Consider the following 22,369-nt stretch of genomic DNA (forward strand, 5'->3'; position numbering starts at 1 on the left):
AGCTTTTGAGCTCAAATTACCATTCTTGATGCAAGCACGAAGGAAATTTCCACATCTTAAAATCCATTGAACTGGGCAATTGAAAAGTTCCCCCCTAACCCTCAACTGGAAATGATTCGTCCTGTTATTAAGCTCATCTGGTGAATTTTTAAAATTCCAGACTTTGTATGTTTCATTCCTTTTCGCTCGAGGGTGGGTCACAACTTCCCAGCTTTCCCTGTGCCCAGTAGTGGTGGATTTTCTCATGCACGTTGTGATGATTACATTGTGCAGACACTGCATTCAGTTATATTCCTATGAAGACTGCTGCTGCTTCTGTTTTTGGGAGGCCATGAACTTGGTGAGACTTGAACGGTGAACTCTGCCACTCCTGAGGTGGGCAGGAGTCCGTCTCAGCCCGTTTTGCATCGTAGGCTGAGCTCTTTCTGGTCTGCCCTGCACACGCATGATTCAGGGGTCAGCAAGAGGCCCAGGTTGAGTTCACACAGAATTTGGGGTCTCCTTCCTGGCTCTCTCCTTTCCAGAGTCCTCCACTCATTCTCTGGTTATTCTGGGTTCCTTCCTCTGGCGCCTTCAGCCAGAAAGGTGGTGAGGTGGCTGCCGGACTCCAAGCACTCACAGCAGTGTGAACACACCTCTGGCTGTCTTCAGGGCAAACACACACACACACACACACACACACACACACACACACACACAGAGCGAGATTCATTCCATATTGGGATCTTTCCCCAAGTATAAATTCCCCTCCAAGATGACTTTTGCTCACTCCCCAGGGCCCTTGGGGAATTGGTTTTTCACATTTTGTCCAGAACTTTTCAGTTGTCTGTGATGGGACTTTTTTCTTTTAAGGCACGTCCTCCTCTACTGACTTCGGTTAAGTTGATTCTTGTACCTGGCAGCCGTGCTGAATTCTGTACAGACACAGCACGGAGATAAGTGTGGGTTCGATTGCAGAACCCTGCAATAAAGCGAGTCGTAATAATCTTTTTGCTCGTGGAGGGTCTTGCCTTCAATATGTAAAAACTGCAGTGCCTGTGAAGTCCCATAAAAGGAGGCACACCTGTATTAATGAGCATTTGGTCTGACTGCTTGTCATAGAAAACCCGGCCCATGGAAAGGGTCAGAGACCGGGCAGCTGTCCACACTCAGTTCAGGAAACAGAAAACTCTGCAGGTATGTAACGCAGAGACAGTTTCCACACAGGGAATTCCTGTTCACAAAATCATCGGAGGGGTTGGAGGGGAAGTGAGGGAGCCACCAGGTCGGACCACGAAGTGAAGGTAGTACCACGAAGGCTGTGGTCTGAGTCAGGAATCAGGGAGGCTCTGGCATGCAGCCAGCACAGCACACATTGTCCACCCCGATGGCCAGTGGCCACAGCAGCAGGAAGGTGGCCTCCCCCTCCCGCCCAGGTGGGTTCCCACTGGCCCCACCGTCATGGAGGGCAGTGCTGTGCCCTGGCTGGAGCTGGCCTGCTTGGATTCACCTCCCCCAATCCCTGGGCTCCCGCAGCGCCCCACCCGACCATTTCACCCTGTAGTGATGCCCACACCGTGCGGCCGCGTGAGCCCAGAACTCTCTCGAAAGAAGCCATACAGAGCCTAATGCTCCAGGATTCACATCCTGGCTGAGCGGCCACCACCCAGAATCTGCTGACCTCGGGCTTGGTGGGGTGGCCTGTGGAGACCCTGCCACGGCACCGCTGGGAGACCACACCCTGCCGTGCTGTGTAGTTTTGGCCACTCACTGAGCCTCAGTTTCTCTACCTGAGAAATGAGAAAGAGCCCAGGAAACAAGGCCATGGCTCCCAACACATGCCTGGTACGTGACGGTCTGCCGGCCCAGAGCTCCCGCCCACACCCACCAAGGGAAGGCCGGGGACCAAGCCTCTCCCCACCCCGCACCCCTCCTCCCCAGGCGGCCCCTCTGCCGGGTCCCCACCCATACATTCCTGAGGCATGAGCCGCATGGCTCCCAGCTACACCGGTAAGGCTCCATTTGTTTCCCGGACAGACCCGAGAGCCTGCCGGCCCCTTGACCACCCACTTCCCAGTGGAGGAAACCGAGGCAGAGGAGGCTCAGGTTTGGTCCCTCACCCTGGAACACCAGAGTCACCACGGGCAGGGCCACCCGGACCCTGGGAAAAGGCCTGTGGGCACCAGGGTTGTTTTGCAGGTGCCTCCCGGGACCCAGCCCAGTGTCCAGGCTCACGAGGGGCTGACCACAGCCTCATGTATGGGGGGACTGGGGGTGGACAGTGGCCTTGTCAGGGTCTGGGTCATGTGCGTGGGCATGCCTGGGAGGTGAAGGTGGGGACACCTCCGTCAGCACCTCCTGGCACCGCTAGCCAAGCAGCTCTGGGTGGGAGCAGGGATCAGGCTGGGGCTGGTACTGGACACACCCAGGAGGGGGCCCTGGCCAGCCCCAGACAAGCAGGTTGTGGGGAGGTGGGGCACCCCTGCCTCTGCCCCCATGGATGTCCCTTCCCAAGTCCTCAATGCACTTGGGGAGCCGTGAGGACCCCACCCCACCTCCTGCGCTCTACTCGGAGGGCGTTGCTCTCAGGGTCAGCTCCGCCTTGGCACCAGCTGCTCTTGACATGCTGTGTGACCCTGGGCTAGCTGCACAGCATCTCTGTACCTGAGACCTGTCCTAAGCCCATCATCCGCTGCCCTGCCTGCCTTCACCAGAGAGGCCCGAGGTTGGTAGGGAATGTGGTCTGACTTCATTTTCCATCCTTGAGGGCCAGACCTTGGGGACTGAGGTTGGGCTGGGGTGGGAGATTTTGCAGGTGGGTGGGACAGGTGGAGCAGAAGAGAGCATGGGCCAGTGTTCTGCAGCCAAGCACCTGCCAGAGGCTGTGAGCTCATGACTTTCAGGCTGGGGGGAGGAGCTAGCAATTCCTCCATCACAGACACAGCCTCCTCTACCTTGCATTCAACTCTAAGGAGCTTGTGGTCCACTCAGACCCCAGACCCCATCTGGGGAATAAAGGTGAACGGCTGTCACTCTGGTAGCAGGAGCAGCCCTCTCTGTGGCCAGGTGCTCAGCGAGTCTGCAGGTGGCTAATGAGTGACAGGTGACCAGGTGGATAATGGCTTTGAAGGACTCAGGGTCAGAGATGGGACCATGCCTGGTGCCCACGCTGTCCCGCCCCCACTGGGACCCACTAAACTGTTTGGTGGTTGTTTCCACATCTCACATAAAATACACATGCCCTGGACTGGCCAAAACACCGTGACTCCTGCAGGTGGCTCTCTGGCCAATTTGGAAGTTGAAGTGTCTTTGTGGCCTCAACCTGGTCTTGGGGGTAAGATGCCAGGGCCTATGGTAGCAAAGAGGCTCTCAGGGAGCCTCCACCTGTGGTGCTGGGGGCCTCTGGTTACATGGGGCTGGGTGGGGGCTGAGGGGAGACGCTTTGGCAGGTGTAGCTCTTGCCTGGCCCCACCCACTGCCCATTTTCTGGTCTGGGGCCTGGGGGAGGGGAGAGGGCTCTCTGGGGCCTTGTTACTCCCAGGACACTCCCTGCAGGCCAGCTGTTTGCCCAGCTGAAAAGGGTTGCTGAACCATGAACATGACCCCCCCACCCCCCATTTCTGAGCCAGGGGTGGGGCTGACACAGGCCTGTATGAAGGTTTGGGGCAGGGGACAGCTCTGTTCCACAGCCTCCTGCTCCGGTAGGGGTGAGTGCAGAGGGTGGCTTGGTGTCCTGCAGGCCCCACTCTACCCCAGGACCCCACTCCAGAAAGTGCACGGGGCCCTCCCACCCCCACAGGAATGCCCACCCACCTACTGCCCCACCCAAGGGACTGGCAGATGGGAAGGGGTGTCACCCTCTGGCACCCACCCAGGCCTCTGTTTCCAGACGAACTTCAGAAGGGAAACCAAGAGGCGGGCCCAGCCTTGTCCACCTGGCAGGGCCGTGGGTTTGCACAAAGCCCAGCACCTGTGGCAGGGTGTGGAGGGGGTGGATGGCCATGCCCCAGGTTGGGAGGGCCACTCAGCATGACCCCCAACCCTGAACTGCTCAGTCCCCCTGGTACAAATGGTGAAACTGAGGCCAGCCTGCTCCAAGTTAACTCTCCCACCCTACCCGTGTGGGGAGAGAGGATGGGCCAGCTGCAGGCTGCCTGCCTGGGCTCTGACCGCTGGGGGCCGGGCTGACTCAGACCCCACACCCCCTAGCAGGAGGGGCCAGTTTCCTGGAAGGGGCGGGCCAGACAGGCTGGTGGGTCCTGAGAACAGGGCTCGAGGTTTCACAGGTGCTGCTGCAGGGCCCTGAGAAGGTTCTACCTGGAGCAGCTCTGGGGCGTTGACCCCTGCACTGGCTGGGGGCAGGGGAGTTGGTGAGGGGTTGGTGGGGACATCCGAGTGGCTGTCTTCCACAGACTATGGCCTTGCTGTGTGCTCGATCCCCCCTGGGGTCCTGTGGGACCCCCGCCCGCGGCAGCCTCCTGTTCCTGCTTCTCAGCTTCAGTGAGTAATGGGGGTGGGGTGCTGCAAAGAGTCGGAGAGCGTCAGAGGGCAGCCAAGAGTTCTCAGGGGGTCGGGACCTTAGGAAAGGCTCTACCTGCCCCATGCCTCCCCCCCCCACCTGTCCTTGTCATGGGCAGGTGCCTCAGGTCCCAGCAGGTGTTCCAGGTTCAGGCAGGTGTCCTGAATCTCGGCGGGTACCCGAGCTCCGGGCAGGCTGGCAGCCATGTTTCTTCCCCCCATGCCCCACAGGGTTGGAGGCTGTGATGTGATGTGTTGGGGACCCAGGCCGAAGTGAGGGTGTCCGTAGGACAAGTGTCTGACTGCCCTGAGCAGTGGGGTCCCAGGAGGAGGATGTGGGAGGCCTGGGCTCCCTGTGGGGTGCGGGCCGTGGCCTGGGGTGACGTGTGGTGGGCTGTGGTGTCGTGGGAGACAGGGGCCTGACCCTCTGCTTCCACACCTGTGGGGTGTGTTTGGGGTTGGGGGACAGGGAGGGGCCCCCTTCCTCCCCAGGGTAGGGCCTGCAGTAGGCACGCCCAGAAGCCCCTGGCCACCCCCTCGAGCCTTGTACCCCTGCCCTGCAGGGTGGGTGCTACATTCCAGGGCCCAGGCTGCAGACACAGGACAGGTAAGGACCCTCTGGGGAGACGGGAGGGTTTTCTGGCCTGGGTGGGGGGGGGGTCCCTGGATGCCGGACCATGCATGGCTCAGCCACAACCCTGCTCTGTCCTCAGGATGCAGCCCCATGGCTGCAACGCACCTCCCAGGACCTGTCCTGGCAGCAGCCTGAGCTAAGTGTCATCTTCCGGAGGGCCCTGCAGGACACAGAGAGTGAGCACAGGGCCCAGCCCCGTCAGCTGTCAGGGGACCTGGGGTTGGGGGTTGGCACTGTGGGTTCTCAGCAGCTGGTGCTTTGGCTCTTCCTGGCTGCTCAGCTTGTTCAGTCATGACAACCTTGAAGTGTGGACAGAATCGTCCCATTTTGCCAATGGGTAAACTGAGGCCTGGAGAGGGTCATGCATTGCCCAGGGTCTCAGCATGGGTATGCAAGAAAGAGGAGGTTGACAGAAGCAGAGCCTCCTGACGCCCTGCCTGCCCCTGTAGAGAAGGCCTGCCCTCCAGGGAAGGAGGCCCATGTGGTGGATGAAAACCTCATTTTCTACAAGGAGTGGGAGCTGGAGGCCTGTGTGGACGGGGCCCTGCTGGCCAAGCAGATGGACCGGGTGAATGCGATTCCCTTCACCTACCAGCAGCTTGACATTTTCAAGCGCAAATTGGACGAGGTAGTTCATGCCTGGGGCTCCCACCTGCCCCCTGTGCCGCAGCCTTCCCCAGCCGCAGGCAGCGTGGCTGTGGCCCTCATGGTCACTTCCCCTGGCAGTTCTACCCACAGGGGTACCCGGAGTCCCTGATCCGGCACCTGAGTTACTTCTTCCATGAGGTCACCCCCGAGGACATCCACAAGTGGAACGTGACATCCCTGGAAACCGTGAAATCTCTGCTGAAAGTCAGCAAAAGGGGCAAAATGGATGCTCAGGTGACCACCTGTTGGGAGGGGAGCATTTTGAGTGAGGTTGTGCAGGCCCAGGGGAGCACGTGGTGTGAGGTTGGTCTGGCCTAAGGGAATGCGTCTCTCCCTGGCCCGAGGCATCTCACGGGCCTCCTCCCACAGGTGGCTGCCCTGATTGCCCGCTATCTGGTAGTAGGGGACCAGCTGGACAATGCCACCCTGGACATGCTGGCCAGCTTCCGTCCTACCTACCTCTGCTTCCTCAGTCCTGAGCAGCTGGGCTCCGTGCAACAAGATGTGGTTTGGTGAGTCCCGGGTTCTGTGGGTGTGGCGCGCATGCTGTGCTCCGAGCTCATTGCCTGGCCCTACCCTGCCTCCCCAGGGCGGTTAGGCCCGAGGACCTGGATACATGCCGCCCACTGCAGATGGATGTCCTCTATTCCAAGGCCCGCATTGCTTTCCAGAACATGAGCGGGTCCGAATACTTTGCGAGGATCAAGCCCTTCCTGGGTGAGCCGGGAGGAAAAGGGGGAGCGGGATATCTGAGGCCCCCATCACTACCGCCAGGTTCTCACCTCCCTGGGCTGCCTGATGGGATCAGGGTACCCTCCACCCCTCCAAGCAGAGGCCCCGTCGGTTCTGACCCCGGCTCAGGCACGTGACCACCCCCAGCCCCTCCCCTGACAGACAGGGTCTGGTGGTCGGTCACCAGGCAAACTCGGGCCTAGGAATTCCTTAGGAAAAGGGATTCTCTGTAAAGGAAGTGGAGTTCTTGTAGCCTGTGGTCACAGGGTGAGACGGGGGTGAGTTGTGAGGTCTCACAACCTCTCCCCGGGACACAGGTGGGGCCTCCACGGAGGACTTGCGGGCTTTCACTCGGCAGAACATAAACATGGATGTGGCCACATTCAAGAAGCTGCGGAAAGAGGCCCTGCTGGTACAGCGTCGAGAGGGTCGGGGCCATTGGGGGGCGGAGCCACGGATGGGGCGGGGTCTCGGGAGGGGCCAGTATTAAGCCAGGGCCCGCTCCAAAGTCTGGAGTTGCTGAGGTGGGGCCTGTGGGCCGGGAAGGCATGGGGTGTTTGGACACAGCAGAGCCCAGCAGCCGTCTGGAGAGAGGCATGGAGACCCTGACGGCCGCCTGGGGGCTCTGGCAGCCAATGACCATTGCCGAGGTGCAAAAACTTCTGGGTCCAAACCTGGCGGGCCTGAAGGTGGAGGAGGGGAACAGCCCCTTGCGGGACTGGATCCTGAGGCAGCGGCAGGACGACCTGGACAGCCTGGGGCTGGGGCTCCATGGTGGCATCCCCAACGGATACCTGGTTCTGGACCTCAACGTCCGAGGTGGGCTGGAGTGACCGGCTGGCTGGGTGGGGCTGAGGCCGAGTGAGGGGGAGGGTCTGAGTCACCCCTCTCTCTGCAGAGGCCCTTTCTGGGGGCCCCCACCTCCTTGGACCTGGACCTGCGCTCACTGTGATCCCAGCTCTGCTCCTGGCTTTGATCCTGAACTGAGCTGGCCTGCTAGGGGCTGAGCCCTGCTGTGGAGACCCCGCCTGGTGGGAGCAGGTCTCCACCCCACCCCAGGGGACTGGAGCTCAATAAAAGAGAACATATTTGCCCTCCACAGAGGTGACCTGTGGTGTTCTGGGCACAGGGTGGGAGCCTCTGACGGCTGTGGTGTCCTGGGGCAGGGGGGCTGAAGGGTGTGACCCTGGGGACATGGCTCCCTGAGTTCCAGCCCCTCCTATTTGTACTTGGAGAGGTGGGGGCCCAAGGCAGGGACTCCAGGCAGAGGGGCGTGGGGCCTTCTTGAGGCTGTTCCATTGCCCGGGTCTTTTTCCAGGCCAGGCCAACAAACCCAGGATGGCTTCTGGTGACACTGACTGCCCAGGAGATGGTGGGTGGGAGTTCTGTTCCTGGCTGAGAGGGTCTCTGTGCCCCTCCTCTGGCCCAGAGCAAAGAGACACAGGCAAGAAGATCATCTTGTCCTTTATTTAAGTTAATCAGTGAAGTAAGTACCATGCTTGCCACCCCCAGTTCTTCGTCTTGAAGGAGGCCAGAGGGTTGGAGCAGTGTCTCCCTCAGCTGGCTGACGTCTGCCCAGGCCCTCAGTCCGATCCAGGTCCTGGGAGCTGGGTGTGGGTGGGGACCGGCCCTGCGGGCCCCTAGGATGTGGGACACGGCCAGGTCGTGTGGGCCCGGGGTTTGCACGGAGGCCTAGGCAGGTGTCCAGCTCCATCCACCAGCCCCAGTTTTCCTGCATGTGGTGCTGGGACAGCGCTGTGTTCGGAGGTCATCATGCAGGTGCCCCGTGAGCAGTCCCCACCGGGCCCTAGGGTGCCCCAATACAGCAGCCACAGGAGGCTAGAGGGCAGGGCCACAGCAAGTGGCAAGTACCCCAGGTGGGCTGGTGGGCTGCCTGTAGGTGGAACATGGAGGGAGCACCCATCAGTCCTGGCTGGGAGCCATGCCCAGGATTGTCCTGGCAGCCTCCCTGGCCTGGACAGCCCCTCCCTCTGGGCTCAAGACTCATACCATCCCTTCGGGTGGGGAAGGTCCGTGGGGACCCCCATTTGTGGCCACTCTTCTGGACCCCAACAGGGATCTCAGAGCTTCCCCTACCCCTGCTTTCTGCAGATCCGTGGATTCTGGAGCAGGCTATTGTGTCCTTCAGTAACTCAGTGGATGAAACAGGGTGAAGCCAGTGTCACCCGTATGTCACCGAGGAGGCAAATGGAAAGGGAGTTGGCCAAAAAGATTGGGTACAGTAGCAGCTGAGGGACCTACAGAGGCCCTGGGCAGACAGGGCCAAGCAGAGGCCGGGGGAGGCCCCCCCAAGGGGGAGGGCTGGATGTGGGGCCGTACCTGAGGTGGGGGCCTCCTTCCCAGGCCTGCGCGAGGTGGTGGCTAGGTGGGGCGCCCACGGGATGGTGTTGGGGATCGTAGTGGTCAAGCGGGTGGGGCCGCTGGGGCCGCTGGGGTCCGTGTCCAGGCCCAGCTCACCCAGGGCCGACCTGTTCAGGCTGCGGAGCCAGGAGCTGATGGCTGGGTGGCTGCGTGCCTTCTGCAGGTCCCCCACGTTCTGGCCCAGCAGCGTCGTCACCTTGTCAATACTTAGGTTCTGCGAGGGAAGGAGGGGGCCAAGGGAGGAGAGACCGAGGGGCCTGCAGGGGCCTGGCTTTGGGGCTGAGGGCAGACCCGCCAAGGGCAGTGCTTACCCATGAGTGAGCACGGAGGTGAGACCTGGCAGAACCAGCCTGGAGAAGTGCCCTGGAGCCCACCCTGTCTGCACCTCTGACTTTGGGGTGCCTGTGGCCTAAGGGCTCCCCTGGCTTGGCCAGCCTGTCCTACTACCCCATGGGGCAGCCCACCTGCAGGACTTGGGGGTTCAGGTTGGTGAAGGTGTGGATGTCCATGGAGACATTGGCCTGGGCCAGGTACTGCAGCTCCTCCACCGGGGCACCACCTGGGGGCCGGAAGTGGTAAGAGGGGAAGGGGCGGGGCTTCTGGAGGAGGGGGATCAGCGCACAGGGCGCGGTCTCACCGAGGTAGGGGCGCATGAAGCGGTAGTAGGCGGCCGTGGTCCCGGTGCTGCCGAAGGCCTCTCGGGCTTTGGTGTAGAGCACATTCTTCCTGCTCTGGGGGCAGGAGGAGATATCCAGGGCCCCGGCCAGCCTGAGGAGGGGGGGGCTGATGGGTAGGCTGGGAGCCCCTCATCCCCTGTTCAGCTGGGCCTGGCCCTCTCTCCCCAGATCACAGCTGTTCTCTTGCCCTCTGTACTAGGCTGATAGTATCTCCCCAAAACTTATGTCTACCCAAAACCTCAGAATGGGACCTCATGTGGAAATAGAGTCTTTCGTATTTGTAGATGTAATGAAAGTAAGATGAGGTCCTCCTGAAGTAGGGTGGGCTCTAAATCCAATGACTGCTGTCCTGAGAAATTGAGACAGACACGGGGTGGTGACAGCCATGTGATGACGGACGTGGTGATGAGGCCACACGCCAAGGAAAGCCAAGGATGGCTGGTAACGCCAGACGCTGGAAGAAGCAGGAAGGAACCTCCGCTGCAGGATTCAGGGGAAGCCTGGCCCTGCCAACACTTGAATTCCATACTTCTGTTCTCCAGATTGTGAGAGAAGACATTTCTGTCCTTTTAAAACGCTCACTTTGAAGTGCTTTGTTTCAGCCGCTGTGGGAAACTGACACACCTGCAGTGGCCAGCCCCAGACTCCTCCTGAGCCCGTCTCTCCCTCTAACCCTTGGTGAGGAGTGGAGCGGACCCCAAGGTGCAGTGGGTGTGTTGTGGGGGTGGGGCGCTCACCGGAACTCGGAAGGCTGGATGGCCTGGATCTGCTGGGGGCTCATCCAACAGAGGCGGGAACCCCCAATGGCCACAAGCAGGGCACTGGTGACCCTGCCTTTGTGGTCCAGGAACTTCTGCAGGATGGCCTGGGGGCAGGATGGGGGTCAGTGGAGCTGGGGTTGTGGGGACCAGGGTCAGTGCCTCCCCCATCCCCACTGCTCTCACCTCCGTCTGGTTCTCCAGGGCCACGTCTGAGGCCAGCAGGGCCATGACCGTGTTCCTGGATGTAATGTTCCACTGGCCGATCTCCGTGAAGGAGTAGAGGTAGACCAGCGAGGTGATGAGCTGCAGCTGCTCCTCTGGAATGCCGCTCGGGTAGACCTGAGGCGGGGCAGGCGATCAGGCCCCCCCACCCAGCGCTCACCCCCACCCCCACCCCCACTTCCACCTGGTCCTTGGCATACCCGAGCCAGCTTGGCCTTGACGACACGCTGGCACTCGGCAGGCAGTGGGTGCTGCAGCAGCGGGTCCAAGTTGGCCCTGAGTACACGGCTCCCCAGGCAGGACTCGAGCTGCAAGCAGTCGTAGTGTAGCAGGAAGAGGTTGTCCTGCAGCGTGGCTGCCGTGATGTTGCCACGGACGCACGGTCTCCCTGTGGCCAGGGGTGGGGTGGGGTTGATGACCCTGCTGCTCAGCCATGGCCCTAGCTGACCGCCGCTGCTGAGTTTGGGCCCCACCTCACTGGTAACCCAGACCCACCCTGATTCTCTCCCCAGGCTGGACGCCTAGCCAAGAACTTGGCCCAGAGAAGACTGAGTCAAGCCTAGCCCAGCCCTGGCCCCGAAGGCCAGCCCCACTGCCTCTAACCTGCTCGGGCTGGATGCAGCTCCCTGGGCCATACTTGGAGTCTTGGGAGCCCTCACCCTAGTCAGGAGTCCAGAGCAGGGGAGGTGCAGTGTCCCCGGCCATAGTGTCCACTCACCTGTGCCTCGTTTGGGCCGTGAGGACCATGACTTGGCTTTGGCTTCGAGGAAACTGGTGACAAAGCGCCTGGCATCCCGCTGGCTGAGTGTCCCTGCCCGGTATGTGGCCACCATGCTGCCGAAGAAGGCCAGGCCCACGGCCTGGCAGGGGGACTGGAGACTCCACACCCTGGGGCCACCTGGTCCCTCCTCTAACCCCACAGATAGAAACCCTGTGATGGCAGTGAGTGGGGATGCCCCTTGGGAGTTGGAGTGGCTATACGGCCAGCCCTCAGGCTTGGACAGGCTGATGGAGGGCCGGCGGGATGCCCCTCCCCGTGTCCAGGGCCAGCTCGAATCCCCCACCCCGTCCCAGGGCACCGTCCTACCTCCTGCACCTGCATCCATAGGCTTGGGCTGATGTAGGCGGCCAGGGGTCCCAAAGCCTGCAGCCCCTCCAGATTCCAAGAGCTGGGGGGCCTGGTGTGTAAGAAGGGGTTGTCAGGTCTGGGTCTGGAGCAGCACCCCAGCCTCTGGAGGCTACCTGCTCTTCCCTGAGTGCACCGTTCCCAGGGTCTGCCCTGCTGGAGACACCTCGCCTGCCCAGAAGAGACTCCCACCCCAGGCTTCAGGGCATGGGGATGGAGGGCCCAGCAAGTATTGGCAGCACCCTAAACCTGTGCCCCAAAAGCTACAAGGGCAGAGTGGGGCTGTGAGCTGGGTCAGAAGTCAGAGGTCAGCAGGGCTGTGGAATTCAGAGACCTCCTGGGCCTAAACCCTGGGCTGTCTCTTGTCTCATCTCCAGGAAGGGGGGCCTGGGCAGAGGGGATGGGGCCCCACCTACCCGAGCATGGTCCTCCCTCTGGCCAGCAGTGTGTTGAGGGCGGCCTGCTGGGCAGGAGTCAGCCGGGGGCAGCGCTGCAGGTTCTGCAGCACATGGGGGTCCGAGGCCACAATGCTGGACGCGTCCATGTCGCATACCAGGACCCCAAGGAGCAGGAGGTCGGAAGCGCTGAGCCGAGTGGGCGGCCCTCCCTGCAGGACAGCAGGTCAGCGACAGCCTGGCCCCATGGCCCCGTCTGCCCATCCTGTCCCACCCAAGGAGCCTACCAGGCAGGCCAAGGCCAAGTGCTGGAGGGCAGCCCTCTGGTCAGGCAGGTTGGCCAGCAGCTCCATGTCCCCCTGAGCTGCACGGCGGGTGAAGGCCCGGCAGTCGGCTTCCCTCACCTGCGCCAGGCTGCGGGCAGGTGGGGAGCTGTCGGGAGGATGGGGCCAACCAGGGGTCCTCTGGGGTGGCCCACGTGCTCCTGGGGAGTTGCAGTCCCAGGACCCGGAGGAGACATGCCTAGTCCACTGGCCAGAGGCAGGCGTGGGGGCAGTGGGGGAGGGGCACTCACTTGTAGAAGAGTAACAGGTCAGGTGGGTGCTGTGCGAAGTCACCCTGGAGGCCACGCCGGGCAGCCAAGTTGGCCAGGCAGCTGAGCTGGGCATGGCGTATGGCATGTCACTCTCTCTCCCAGCCCCCTGCTCTGCCACCTTCCCCCCTATCAGTGTGGAGCCCTCAGCCAGAGCGCCCCTCCACCCCACCCCGCCCCATGTCCACCCGTTCCCTCCTCCCACCTGCCCGCTCTGTGGCACCTGGATTTCACGTCTTCGTTTTCTGCCTGAACCTCCACATCAGAAGAGGTCACGCCCAGGTTAAACATGACCCCTCCCCGCCCCCACCGTTCAGGCCTGCTGCCCAACCCCCGCACTAGTGCACCACGGCCAGCTCATCCCAATGTGCTCCTGCCCAGACTTTTTGTCCAGCTTGGCCTACTTTGGGGTCGTTTCAAATTTATTACTAGTTTTATACTAACTTTATCATGAGACAGAATAATATCTTCCCTCCCTCCTTCCTTTCTTCTATCTCAGAGCAGTCCATACTTGGGTCAGCTGTGAATCGAGGTGGCCCCTCTCACAGCCCAGGTTGGGGAGAGGCCAGCAGGCTAGAAGATCGAACCCAGGGGCACCAAGTGCCAGATGAAGGCCAGATGGACAAGCCCTCACCCAACCAAGAACAGGAGGCTTAAGTCTGGGGCCACGGGCTAAGAAGTCCTGGAAAGGGGGCAAAGCGGACTGCACTGGAGAACCACACGAGGAGGGACCCCTGACCTCAGAGGGCAGGCTTCTGTCGCCTCAGCGTCAGCCTGAGAGGTGCTTCGTAGGTGGCTGTGGAGTTGGCAGGTTGGCTTAGAGACAACCATGTGCAGTGTCTCCAGCACGGCCCCTTGCAAGCGAGCTGTCTGCGTCACAGCTGTATAGTCCTGGACTTTGCTGGCCTGTGTCCTCTGCTGGGGACGCCCTCACTTCCTACCCAGCTCCAGAGCCTTCTCTCTTGAGCCTGCCCTTGCCCTCGGCACCCCAGCCTGATAAACACCAACCGAGGCTGCTTACCTGCCAGGCTTTGAGGAGCACCTGCTGCGATGCCATCCTCCTGATCAGAGCTGAAAGCTGGTCCTGGGACAGCTGGCTGGCTGGCTGGCACCAGAAGCCTTGCAGGAGGGAGGTGTTGGCACTGGGTAGAAGGAGGCAGGTGGTGAGGGGTGGAGCTGGGGGCGGCAGGGGCAGCCCAGACTGCGGGAAGGAGGCTAGACTCCCAACACCAAAGAAATGAGATCCAGGAAGTATGGCGGACAGGGCCTTGACACAGGCCAGACTCCCGCTTCCCTCTCTCCCCCCTGCCATGTGTACCCAGCTCAGGGGTGGACCCTGCCCAGGGACTGGGTCTCTGCATCCTTGGGAGGCTGATCCCGGCAATGGCTGAAGGTTTGGAGGAGATGAGACCTGGGTACCCGCTGGGCAACGGGTACCCGTGTCAGGCCCCGGAGCTGAACCCCAGAGCACAAGCGTGGTACAAGCTGGGGGTGCCAAGTTTCCTGCCTCTCCCAGCTCAGTTCTGTTTCCTCTCTGAGCCTTCCTCATTGTGTGAGTCTAATAAAATCCATGCACGAGGCGGAGCGGGGGGTGTCTTGTGGGACTTGAGCCTGGGCCCTGATGGTCCACCTTGGGCCTCCAGCACTGCCTGGTCAGTCAACTGATTGATCAGTTGATTGACGGCTGATCAGTGACCTCCAACCGCCCCCCGCCACACACACACCCCTGGGAAAGAGAGGACAGGTGAGCCTAAGGACAAGACCCTGGAAAGGGCATGGAAACAACGCAGAGTCTGTTTGGGACCTGAGAGGGCCGCAGGGCCTTGGGGCAGAAGAAGGAAGCGTGAGGACTCAGGACGAGCAGTGAGCAGCAGTGATCGCCTGCCAGGCCGAGGGGCAGTGTGAGCAGTGGCTCAGGAGGGACCACTGTGATGGCCTGGGGACCCGCTCTCGGCCCTGAGGGCATAACTCACGCAGGACACCGGATGCTCTGGGCCATCTCAAGGCAAGGTGGGTGAGTGACCTGGCCAGGCCCTACCGGCCAGCGGCCCCGCCACAGCCACTCCGGGGCCACAGAGTGCAGACCCTGGAGGTGGTCCCTCCTTCTCACCCACCCCCGTCCCCCAGGCCTGTCAGGGAATCAACCGCAGGAAATATGGTTTGTGGACGCAGAGCCTGCCAGAGGGGCCTGCACTCACCTGGCCCACGTGTCGGCCCTGCTGGCATCTAGTCCTCCCTGGGAGAAGCCCTCAGCCTGGGGACGAGAGCAGTGGGCCGTGAGCCACACGAAGAGGATGAGGCCTGGGTTTACCGGGACACCTGGAACAGAACAGGCCGTGAGCAGCCGCCAGTTCCCCGTGCCCTCCTCACCCCGGCACCTCGAGGCTGAGCCCTGTCTGGGAGGGAGCACATGTGTGGGAGCATCCGGCGTGGGTCTGCCCAGGCCCCCCTGTGTCTTGGGTGGGTCTGTGACCGCCCACCATAGAGACCTTGGAAGCCATGTGGTGCTGGTCACCTGTGTGGCAGCCTGGGCCCGAGCGTGGTGTGTGCGTTCGTGTGTACGTATCCGAGCAGGTGAACGTGCATGTGAAAATATGTCTAATCGTACACATATCTGTCTGACCCTGCATGTGTGTGTTCCTAGGGGTAGGTACATGTGGTATACACGTGTGGTGGCGTGCACATGCCCGTGGTAGCGTGCGTGCCCAACACGGTACACCTCGTATGTGTTTACTGGTGTGGCTGTGTGATGATGTGTACGTGTGTGTAGCTGGTGGTGGCTTTTGTGGGTCTGGAAGTATGTGTACACACATGTGATGGCATGTATGTGTGTCCACATATGTGTGATGATGTGTACATGTGTCGGACGTATGTACCCAGGTGTGCAAGTATGTAAACTCCTTCTCCCTCTATCCTCATGGCGCTCTCCTTGCGGTTTGAGCCTCGAGACCCCCATGCAGAAGGATTGGGGTCCTGAGCCCCTTCTAGCCATGGCCTCCCCCTTTCCCCGCCTCGTCCCTGCCAGGACCCCCAGGCCCAGTACGCTTGCCCTCCTTCCCTTCCCTGACCCCAAGCTGGCCAGGGGGGCACCCTGGGGCAGGACCCCTGAGTGTAGGCTCAGGAAGGACTCCATGGCTGGAGTTTGAGCCCCCTCCAGACCTCTGCCGTGATTTGGAAGGTCATGCCACCCTGGGGAACCCCTTGCACGATGGGGGTCATCTCACCTGCTCTGGGGCCCATGGCTGTGTGGTGTGCACAGGTTGTCCTGGCAGAAAGGCGCTGGGGAAACGGGCAGCGGGTACGGGACAAGCTGGAGAGGAGACAGGAGGTGATAGGCCAGCCCCACCAGCTTCGGCCCAGGGGCACAGACAGGGGTGCCGTCCAGAGTCACACAGGATGGGTGCTGTGCAGAGCGGGCGACCTCAGCCTGGCTGCTGCTTTGTCTCTCTGTCATCGGGCAACCCTAGGTAAGTCTACAACGTGGGCCCTGGGGGCACCACCCAACAAACAATGTGACTTTGGAACAAAAGGGCCTGCGGAGGGGGAGCTGGGCCTTTCTTATGGCGGTTTGGCGGTTCGGGGCTCAGGGGACCCGCAGGCTGTGGTGTCTCCAATGAACAGATCTCTTGACAGTTATAGGGGAGTGGGCAGCAGTGCCAGCGAGTCCCCACAGGTCGCTGAGGGAGAGGCCCGGTAGCTTTCCAACCTGCCCTGGTGTGGCTGTGGCCTGGTGTTGTGATGCAGGTCCTTGGGGGGGCCTGGCCCATGCTGCCCACGCCTGGGCACAGCCTTGCACAGTCTGACAGCTCTGGGTACCTACCTGTGGGCCTCTGGACTCCACATGGCGCAAGAGCGAGACAGGGAGGTGACTGCCCCATGCAGGGGCAAAATGGAGGCTCCGAGGGGCTCCGCTACCTGCCCAGGGCTGCAAAGGCCAGACTCGAAACCTGTGGATCCCGCTGGTAGTGGCCCCCAACCTGGCCCCAACGCCTCACCTGAGCACAAAGACCTTCGGTGGTAGAGGGTGGTGTTCCCGGGCCAGGTGGCAGCAGTCGGATGCAGGGGGTTTTAGATCAGGTGCCAGATACTCCAGATACTAGTCGTCCAAACCCATCAAGTGTGTCAGACCCCGGAGCTGAACCCCAGAGCACAAGCGTGGTACAAGCTGGGGGTGCCAAGTTTCCTGCCTCTCCCAGCTCATGCCTCTCCCAGCACCCTACCCGTGCAGCCACCCACTCCTGCAGTGACACCAGCTAGGCAGACGTGGAGGGGAGGGGCTGGGGCTGTGCCAAGTGACACTGCAGGGTTGGCCCCTGGGGCCCCAGCACACCAGGCACCTGCTCCCCAGCAGGTGCCGGGGGACTGGGAGGCTGAGTGCACAATTGGTGGCTGCCGAGTGTAACCCCTTCCCACGGGGGTGCCGTGCCTCGAGTGTCATGTGTGTTCATACATGTGCACCCCTGCCTTCACCGTGTGCCGGTGTCTGCATGTGAGCACAGGTGCCTGTACATGTGCGCCTGGGAGCACACAGCTCTTCTATGTGTATATGCGTTTCCTGCGCGGACATTAGAAACACGGGGACTCAAGGTGGCGCCTGGGTTTCGTGACGTATATGGCGGTGTTTCTGTGCTGTGGGTGCTGGCAGAGTTGGGCATGCAATCTACACACCTGTGTGCCAGGGGCAGGGAGGGTGTGTGGGCGCTGGGTGGCAGCCTTGATGGTGAAGAGTGTGGCACATGTGCCCCGGGGCCCATAGAGCCCAGGATGGGGCCAACCCACCGGGCAGGACTCAGGCTAAGCAGGAGTGACTGCAGGACTTCTTGACCCAGTGATGGAAGCCTCTCCCCCAGCTGAGGTGGATCGAGGTCAGATGCCCCAGGCTGAACCCCCACGCCCAGCTCCAGTTTTCATGACCTCCCGGAAGGAGCCTTAAGCCCCCATGGCCTGGGTTCAGCCGCTGGATGACCGCCGTCCACACCACAGGGCCACACGTCCCCAGTGAGCCAGCCTCACGGTCAAGCAGAGGCACCGCCCTGGGCCTGTGGGCGGACAACTGGAAGGACCAGCTGAGGGTTGCTCCTGGCCCCTGCACAGACCCCATGGGAGTCCAGATTTTGGTTGAAGGCTTTTTTGGGGCTCTAGACACTGATGGGCTTTGGGGGAGGGAGTTGTCACATGGTAGTGGGACCTCCACCCATCCCAGGGCTGGAGACTCCCACAGGCCAGAGGGGGCAGGAGCAGAAAGCAGCCAGAGTGCAGGAGGCCACGTGCTCGTCTGCCCACTGCAGGCTTGGCTGACGGGGCAGGCCCAGGCCAGACGAATGACCACAGCGACGGAGCAGTTGCTGAGCTGTAGAGCCACACCGTCTTTCACACACTGCCTCACTGCGTCAGCCCCCTGCCCAAGGCACAGCTGAGATGCCCATTTCACAGATGAGGAAACTCAGGCCCAGAAAGACTGAGAACTTTCCTGCGGCCACACAGCAGTGAGTGGGGTGTGGGGTCAGAGCGTGCAGCCGGGGCTGGGCACCTGTGTGTGAGCCCGGGAGTATGGCGGTGGAGGGCCAGGAGCAAAGGGGGAGAGGTGGGGCAGGTCTCAGCAAGGAATTGACATGCCCTGAAATGCAAGGACCAATGAGTTAGCACTGGAAAAAAGGAGGGTGTGCGGGAAGGGGCTGGCAATGCTATCCCATGGCACCCTCTGTCGGTCGTGCCGAGCACGTCACAGTAACCATCTGACCTACCAGAATGGGCATCCCGTGGCCCCTCTGCTCTGCTCCAGTCCCACCTGTTACAGATGAGGACACAGGCACAGGGAGCAGGGGCTGGGACCTGGGTCTCTGCAGAGGTCCCATGGTGGCAGCTTCTGGCTCATCCCAGCGGTCCCATGACCGGACCTGTATCAGCCGGTGAGAGGAGGGGTCCAGCCTAGCCAGGTGCAGGGATGTGGTGTGTGACCTTGAACTGGCTGAAGGCCAGGTAATCGCCCTCCCAGGGTGTGGCGGTGGGGGGTAGTGGCTCCACAAGGGACCCTGGTGAGACCAGATGGATGGTCCAGTGGTTTTGGCTGGGGGTCCTCTAGCTTCTCCCCAACCAGAGCAGCAGGGCCCTCACTGTATGGGGGACAGGTCAGCAGCCAGGAGCACGAGGTCCCTTCTGGGTACAGCTGGGGGGCCTGGGACAGAGGTCTGCCGGTGCAGGAGGCAGGGAGTCTGGGTTCCCCCCACACCCTCCCCCATCAGATTCATGGTCACTTGTAGGGTTAGTCACTGAGCCTTTATTCCAAGTCCTGGAGCCCAGCTGCGGCTGGAATATGTGGGTGTCCTGGGAGATGGACAGGGCGGGGCCTGGGCTGCCAGCTCCCAGGCTGAGGTTTGACGCCTCCTGGCTGAGTGGGAGGGTCCTGCAGAGCAGCACTTATGCCAGGCCTGAGGGGACGGCCCAGACCCACCCCACGTGTGAGGATCAGGATATGGGCTGAGAGGGAGACCCAGGGGCAGAATCCCGTAGAAGCCAAGGCACAGGCAGGGTCAGCCAGGCAGAGGCGAGTCAGGGTCTGCAGGTGAAGAGGGCTTAGCCAGGCTGGGGTGACGGCACAGGTCTGAACAGAGTGAGAAGCAGGGTGCTCTGCGGGGTGGACTGGGGGCCCAGGAGGAGCCCACCCAGGCAAGGGGTGGCCCGGGGCCTTTCAGGGCAACTCGAGGCAAGTCTCCAACATGGGCCCTGGGGGTGAAGCTTCAGAGTCAGAAAGGCATTTCTGGAGGACAGGCAGGCCTTGATTTCCCCTGGGGGGCTGGTCCCACAGTCCCTTCATCCTCCAGAATCATGGCTGCCAATTGGCCCCTCCTCAGACCTGGCCCCTGTGGCCAGGGTGGGGACTCAGTTCTCGTCCACTGGGACACCCCAGCTTTGGGATGGGCTTAGCCCCCCTCTGCCTGGGGGTCTCCGCCTACACCCCCACCCCAGCCCCACACTCTCAGTTGTCTGGCTCCAGTGTCCACTCTGACAGCCACTGAAGGCAAGAGGCCCGCTGCGCTTCTGTCTCAGGGGGCTTGGCAGGGGGTGGTGGGCGCCGGCCTGGCCCAGGCAGGGGCACGGAGGGGCTGCAGGGCCCAGGGCCCCCTTCTGTAGGCTCAGGGTCAGGGGCAGTCCTCAGGACCTGGACAAGCTGGTCCAGTGGCTGCACCAGGGTATGGGGGCTCCAGCAGGCGTCAAGGGTGGGCACGAAGGGGTCTGGCGTGCGGGCCTCCACACACTCAGCCTGCGTGGGGATCCGCAGGTAGAAAGCATGCAGCATCATGCGGAATGGCTGGTCCTCCCGGCCTGAGGCCTGCCCGTATGTCAGATCCCCCACAATGGGGTGACCGAGGGCACTGCAGTGTACACGAAGCTGGTGCGTGCGGCCTGTGTGGGGAATGGGGGCCAGTCAGGCGGGGGCGCTCCTCCATGATCACCCCCACCATTCACGTCACACCTGGCACTGTTCCCCACTGCCACTTTGGAGTCTCATGCAATGTCTGGGGACAGCAGCCCTCCCTGTTTCTTGCTATACACGATGTCAGAGCTCAGGATAGGAGTGGACTTCGGGGGTCACCTCTGGGGAGGGCAGGGCCAGGGTGGCACTCCCCAGGCCAGCCTTCCTACCGCCCTCACACGCAGGCCAACGAAACCCCACGTAGGGCAAGAGCTGCAACACGGGCTGAGTGGGCAGAAGAGGACCAGTTTTACCAGCGATGGTTGGGGTGGCTCCGGACAGGCTACTTTGCCTCCGTGCCTGGGTTTCATGCTTTCCTACATGACACGGGTGCTACAGGGTACTACGAGAGGACATGCTGATGCTAGGTTTCCACGTCGCCTGGGACAGGACACCATCAGCAGGCAGTGAGGGGCCTGGGCAACGCACCTGTGAGGGGCTGCAGCAGCACTTTGGAGACGGGGTCACTTGCATACAGCCCATGTTCCAAAACCACCAGCTCCGTGAAGCTTGGTTTCGGGTTCTCACAGCCTGTGGGGAGGAAGGTAGGCTGTGACGGTTGGCCAGGCCAGCCAGTCCGCCCCTGCACAAGTCAGCTGCGCAGGGTGGCCCCACCCAGCCAAGGTCCCCCCTGGATGAAGTACACCCTGAGGCCCCACCCTCTGCCCGCCGTACCCTGGGTGCCTTCAATGCACATGGTGTGGGCTCGACCCTCTGTGCTGTTCCTGCCGATGGCATAGCTGACGGTCATCCGGCTCTCCTGGATGTGTCCCCGAACCTGCCGGGCAGGGGAACCCACCTGACACTCTGCCGAAATGGGCTCAGCGTTGGAGTCCCCATGCCCCAGGACCAGCCAGGCCTTACCAGAGCCAGGTAAGCCTTGGTGACACGCCGCTCCTTAAAGCACTTGTAAGCACTGCCCGCAGCTGCCCTGTTCAGGGCCACACAAAGTGCCCCACTGGTGGAGAAGTCCAGCTGGTGGCAGAACCTGGCATGGAGAAGCGAGTCAGCAGTGGCTAGGTTGGGGACAGCCACTTCCCTCCAATGGAGGCTGCGGGGAGCCGCCTGTGCTGTGCTCCCAGGTACCTGAACCCGTAGTAGGTGTCTGGGTCGGCTAGCTCAGGGAAGCGGTGCCGAAGCTGCTTTTGGAGGGTCAGTGTCTCCCTCCACGTCTTGCTGTCGATGCGCACGTCCCAGTGCTTATTCACCACCAGGAAGTCACGGCTCCGGTACACGATGGACAGGTTCTCCATGCTGCCTGGCTCCATGGTGGGGGAAGGGCCTGCAATGGCAGGGCAAGCATGTGGAGTGGCGGGTCATGGGGTGACCAGCCCGCATCAGGGTCCTGCCCAACTGGGGTAGACATCCCCTGCTCCCTGGGACCCTGGGTCTGAAGCCCCCACGCTGTATGTCAGGCAAGCACGTGCACCTACTGTGTGCCTGCACCCATTGGGCTCCTTATTCCTCTCACTCCTAAACCAGGCTGGACAGCGTCAGCTGGGGTGGGGGTGTGGCCAAGGTCAGGGGAGCCCGTACTGCTTTGACTGTAGCGGAGTCCCGGCCAGACCCAGGCCTTGGGAGCAGTCTTGCTCTCCAGCCCGCACTCACCGACCCTTCCCTACATATCAGGAACGCGCGATAGGGGATTTTTCCTGAGTGGGGAGGGGGCCAAGGGGAGGAGCTGTTAACGACCCTATGTCCCGGGGGCGACCCAGGTCAGCCGTGTACAGGGGTCGGGGGAGCTGGGTGCAGGGAGAAGTCCATCCTCGCCCACCCATATCCCCCCCACGCAGAAACCCCTTCCTCCTTTCCCCTCCGCGGAAGTCCCCACCTCCGGCGTGTGATCACGGAGTTCCGGGCAGACCTCGGCTGCGAGCCCCTCCCGCGCTCCCGCCCACTCCGGAACCGATCTGCAGCCGGGCCGCGCCGTCCAGGCCCCCAATACCGCTGACTGGCCGTGGATCCAGCCCCCGCGTCGCCACGCCTCGCGACCCAGGACCCCGAAGGCCACCGAGCCGCACCTCTTGGGACCCGGGCGGCACACACGGCCCCGCCCACGCCCCGCCCACGCCGCCAGAGGGGCGACAGTGCGGGCCAATGGCGAACGCCCGGGACCCGCTTCCCCGACTTCAGAGTATTGACTCGGCCCCTCTCGGCCTGCGCGCGCAGCCCCGCCCACGCCCCGCCCCACCCGCTGACCAATGGCGAGCGCCGCCGGGCACGCCGGCC

At 62.1% G+C, this 22,369-nt stretch overlaps 3 protein-coding genes and 1 long non-coding RNA gene across 10 annotated transcripts; 2 read left to right on the forward strand and 2 right to left on the reverse strand.

Moving 5' to 3' along the window:
• Positions 1 to 1,966: 1,966 nt before the first annotated feature.
• Positions 1,967 to 7,604, forward strand: MSLN (mesothelin). Of its 6 annotated transcripts, none has more exons than XM_033101091.1 (11): positions 1,967 to 2,085; positions 4,392 to 4,479; positions 5,061 to 5,104; positions 5,211 to 5,307; positions 5,581 to 5,759; positions 5,858 to 6,013; positions 6,149 to 6,291; positions 6,369 to 6,496; positions 6,829 to 6,923; positions 7,144 to 7,330; positions 7,410 to 7,604. In XM_033101091.1, exons 2-11 carry the CDS (start codon positions 4,395 to 4,397, stop codon positions 7,496 to 7,498), a joined length of 1,203 nt encoding a protein of 400 aa, XP_032956982.1. In that variant the 5' UTR covers positions 1,967 to 2,085; positions 4,392 to 4,394; the 3' UTR covers positions 7,499 to 7,604. The 6 variants fall into 6 exon arrangements, with proteins under 6 accessions (XP_032956982.1, XP_032956984.1, XP_032956986.1 ...); XM_033101093.1 differs by having other exon boundaries at positions 1,971 to 1,989; XM_033101095.1 differs by lacking the exon at positions 1,967 to 2,085 and adding an exon at positions 2,686 to 2,704.
• Positions 7,605 to 7,978: 374 nt separating this feature from the next.
• Positions 7,979 to 15,943, reverse strand: LOC117019713 (mesothelin-like protein). Its single transcript, XM_033101794.1, has 15 exons — positions 15,891 to 15,943; positions 14,865 to 14,985; positions 13,688 to 13,808; positions 12,649 to 12,734; positions 12,362 to 12,488; positions 12,096 to 12,286; positions 11,641 to 11,731; positions 11,272 to 11,413; positions 10,754 to 10,941; positions 10,515 to 10,670; positions 10,308 to 10,435; positions 9,531 to 9,661; positions 9,358 to 9,452; positions 8,852 to 9,107; positions 7,979 to 8,405 (listed from the first exon to the last, which is right to left on the reverse strand). The coding sequence occupies exons 1-15, from the start codon at positions 15,904 to 15,906 to the stop codon at positions 8,152 to 8,154; spliced, it is 2,103 nt and encodes a 700-aa protein (XP_032957685.1). The 5' UTR covers positions 15,907 to 15,943; the 3' UTR covers positions 7,979 to 8,151.
• LOC117019714 (uncharacterized) lies at positions 11,237 to 13,715 on the forward strand. The gene is made up of 3 exons (XR_004422542.1): positions 11,237 to 11,371; positions 12,125 to 12,300; positions 13,166 to 13,715. It is a non-coding gene; the product is annotated as an uncharacterized LOC117019714 (long non-coding RNA).
• A 2,987-nt stretch (positions 15,944 to 18,930) lies between the features above and the next one.
• On the reverse strand, positions 18,931 to 22,290 carry RPUSD1 (RNA pseudouridine synthase domain containing 1). Of its 2 annotated transcripts, none has more exons than XM_033101001.1 (6): positions 22,086 to 22,290; positions 21,227 to 21,422; positions 21,005 to 21,128; positions 20,816 to 20,918; positions 20,570 to 20,671; positions 18,931 to 20,070 (listed from the first exon to the last, which is right to left on the reverse strand). In XM_033101001.1, exons 2-6 carry the CDS (start codon positions 21,406 to 21,408, stop codon positions 19,643 to 19,645), a joined length of 939 nt encoding a protein of 312 aa, XP_032956892.1. In that variant the 5' UTR covers positions 21,409 to 21,422; positions 22,086 to 22,290; the 3' UTR covers positions 18,931 to 19,642. The 2 variants fall into 2 exon arrangements, with proteins under 2 accessions (XP_032956892.1, XP_032956891.1); XM_033101000.1 differs by having other exon boundaries at positions 21,972 to 22,290.
• Positions 22,291 to 22,369: the final 79 nt, after the last annotated feature.

This window comes from Rhinolophus ferrumequinum (genome assembly GCF_004115265.2).
Source record: "Rhinolophus ferrumequinum isolate MPI-CBG mRhiFer1 chromosome 15 unlocalized genomic scaffold, mRhiFer1_v1.p scaffold_54_arrow_ctg1_1, whole genome shotgun sequence".
NCBI classification, from domain to species: domain Eukaryota; kingdom Metazoa; phylum Chordata; class Mammalia; order Chiroptera; family Rhinolophidae; genus Rhinolophus; species Rhinolophus ferrumequinum.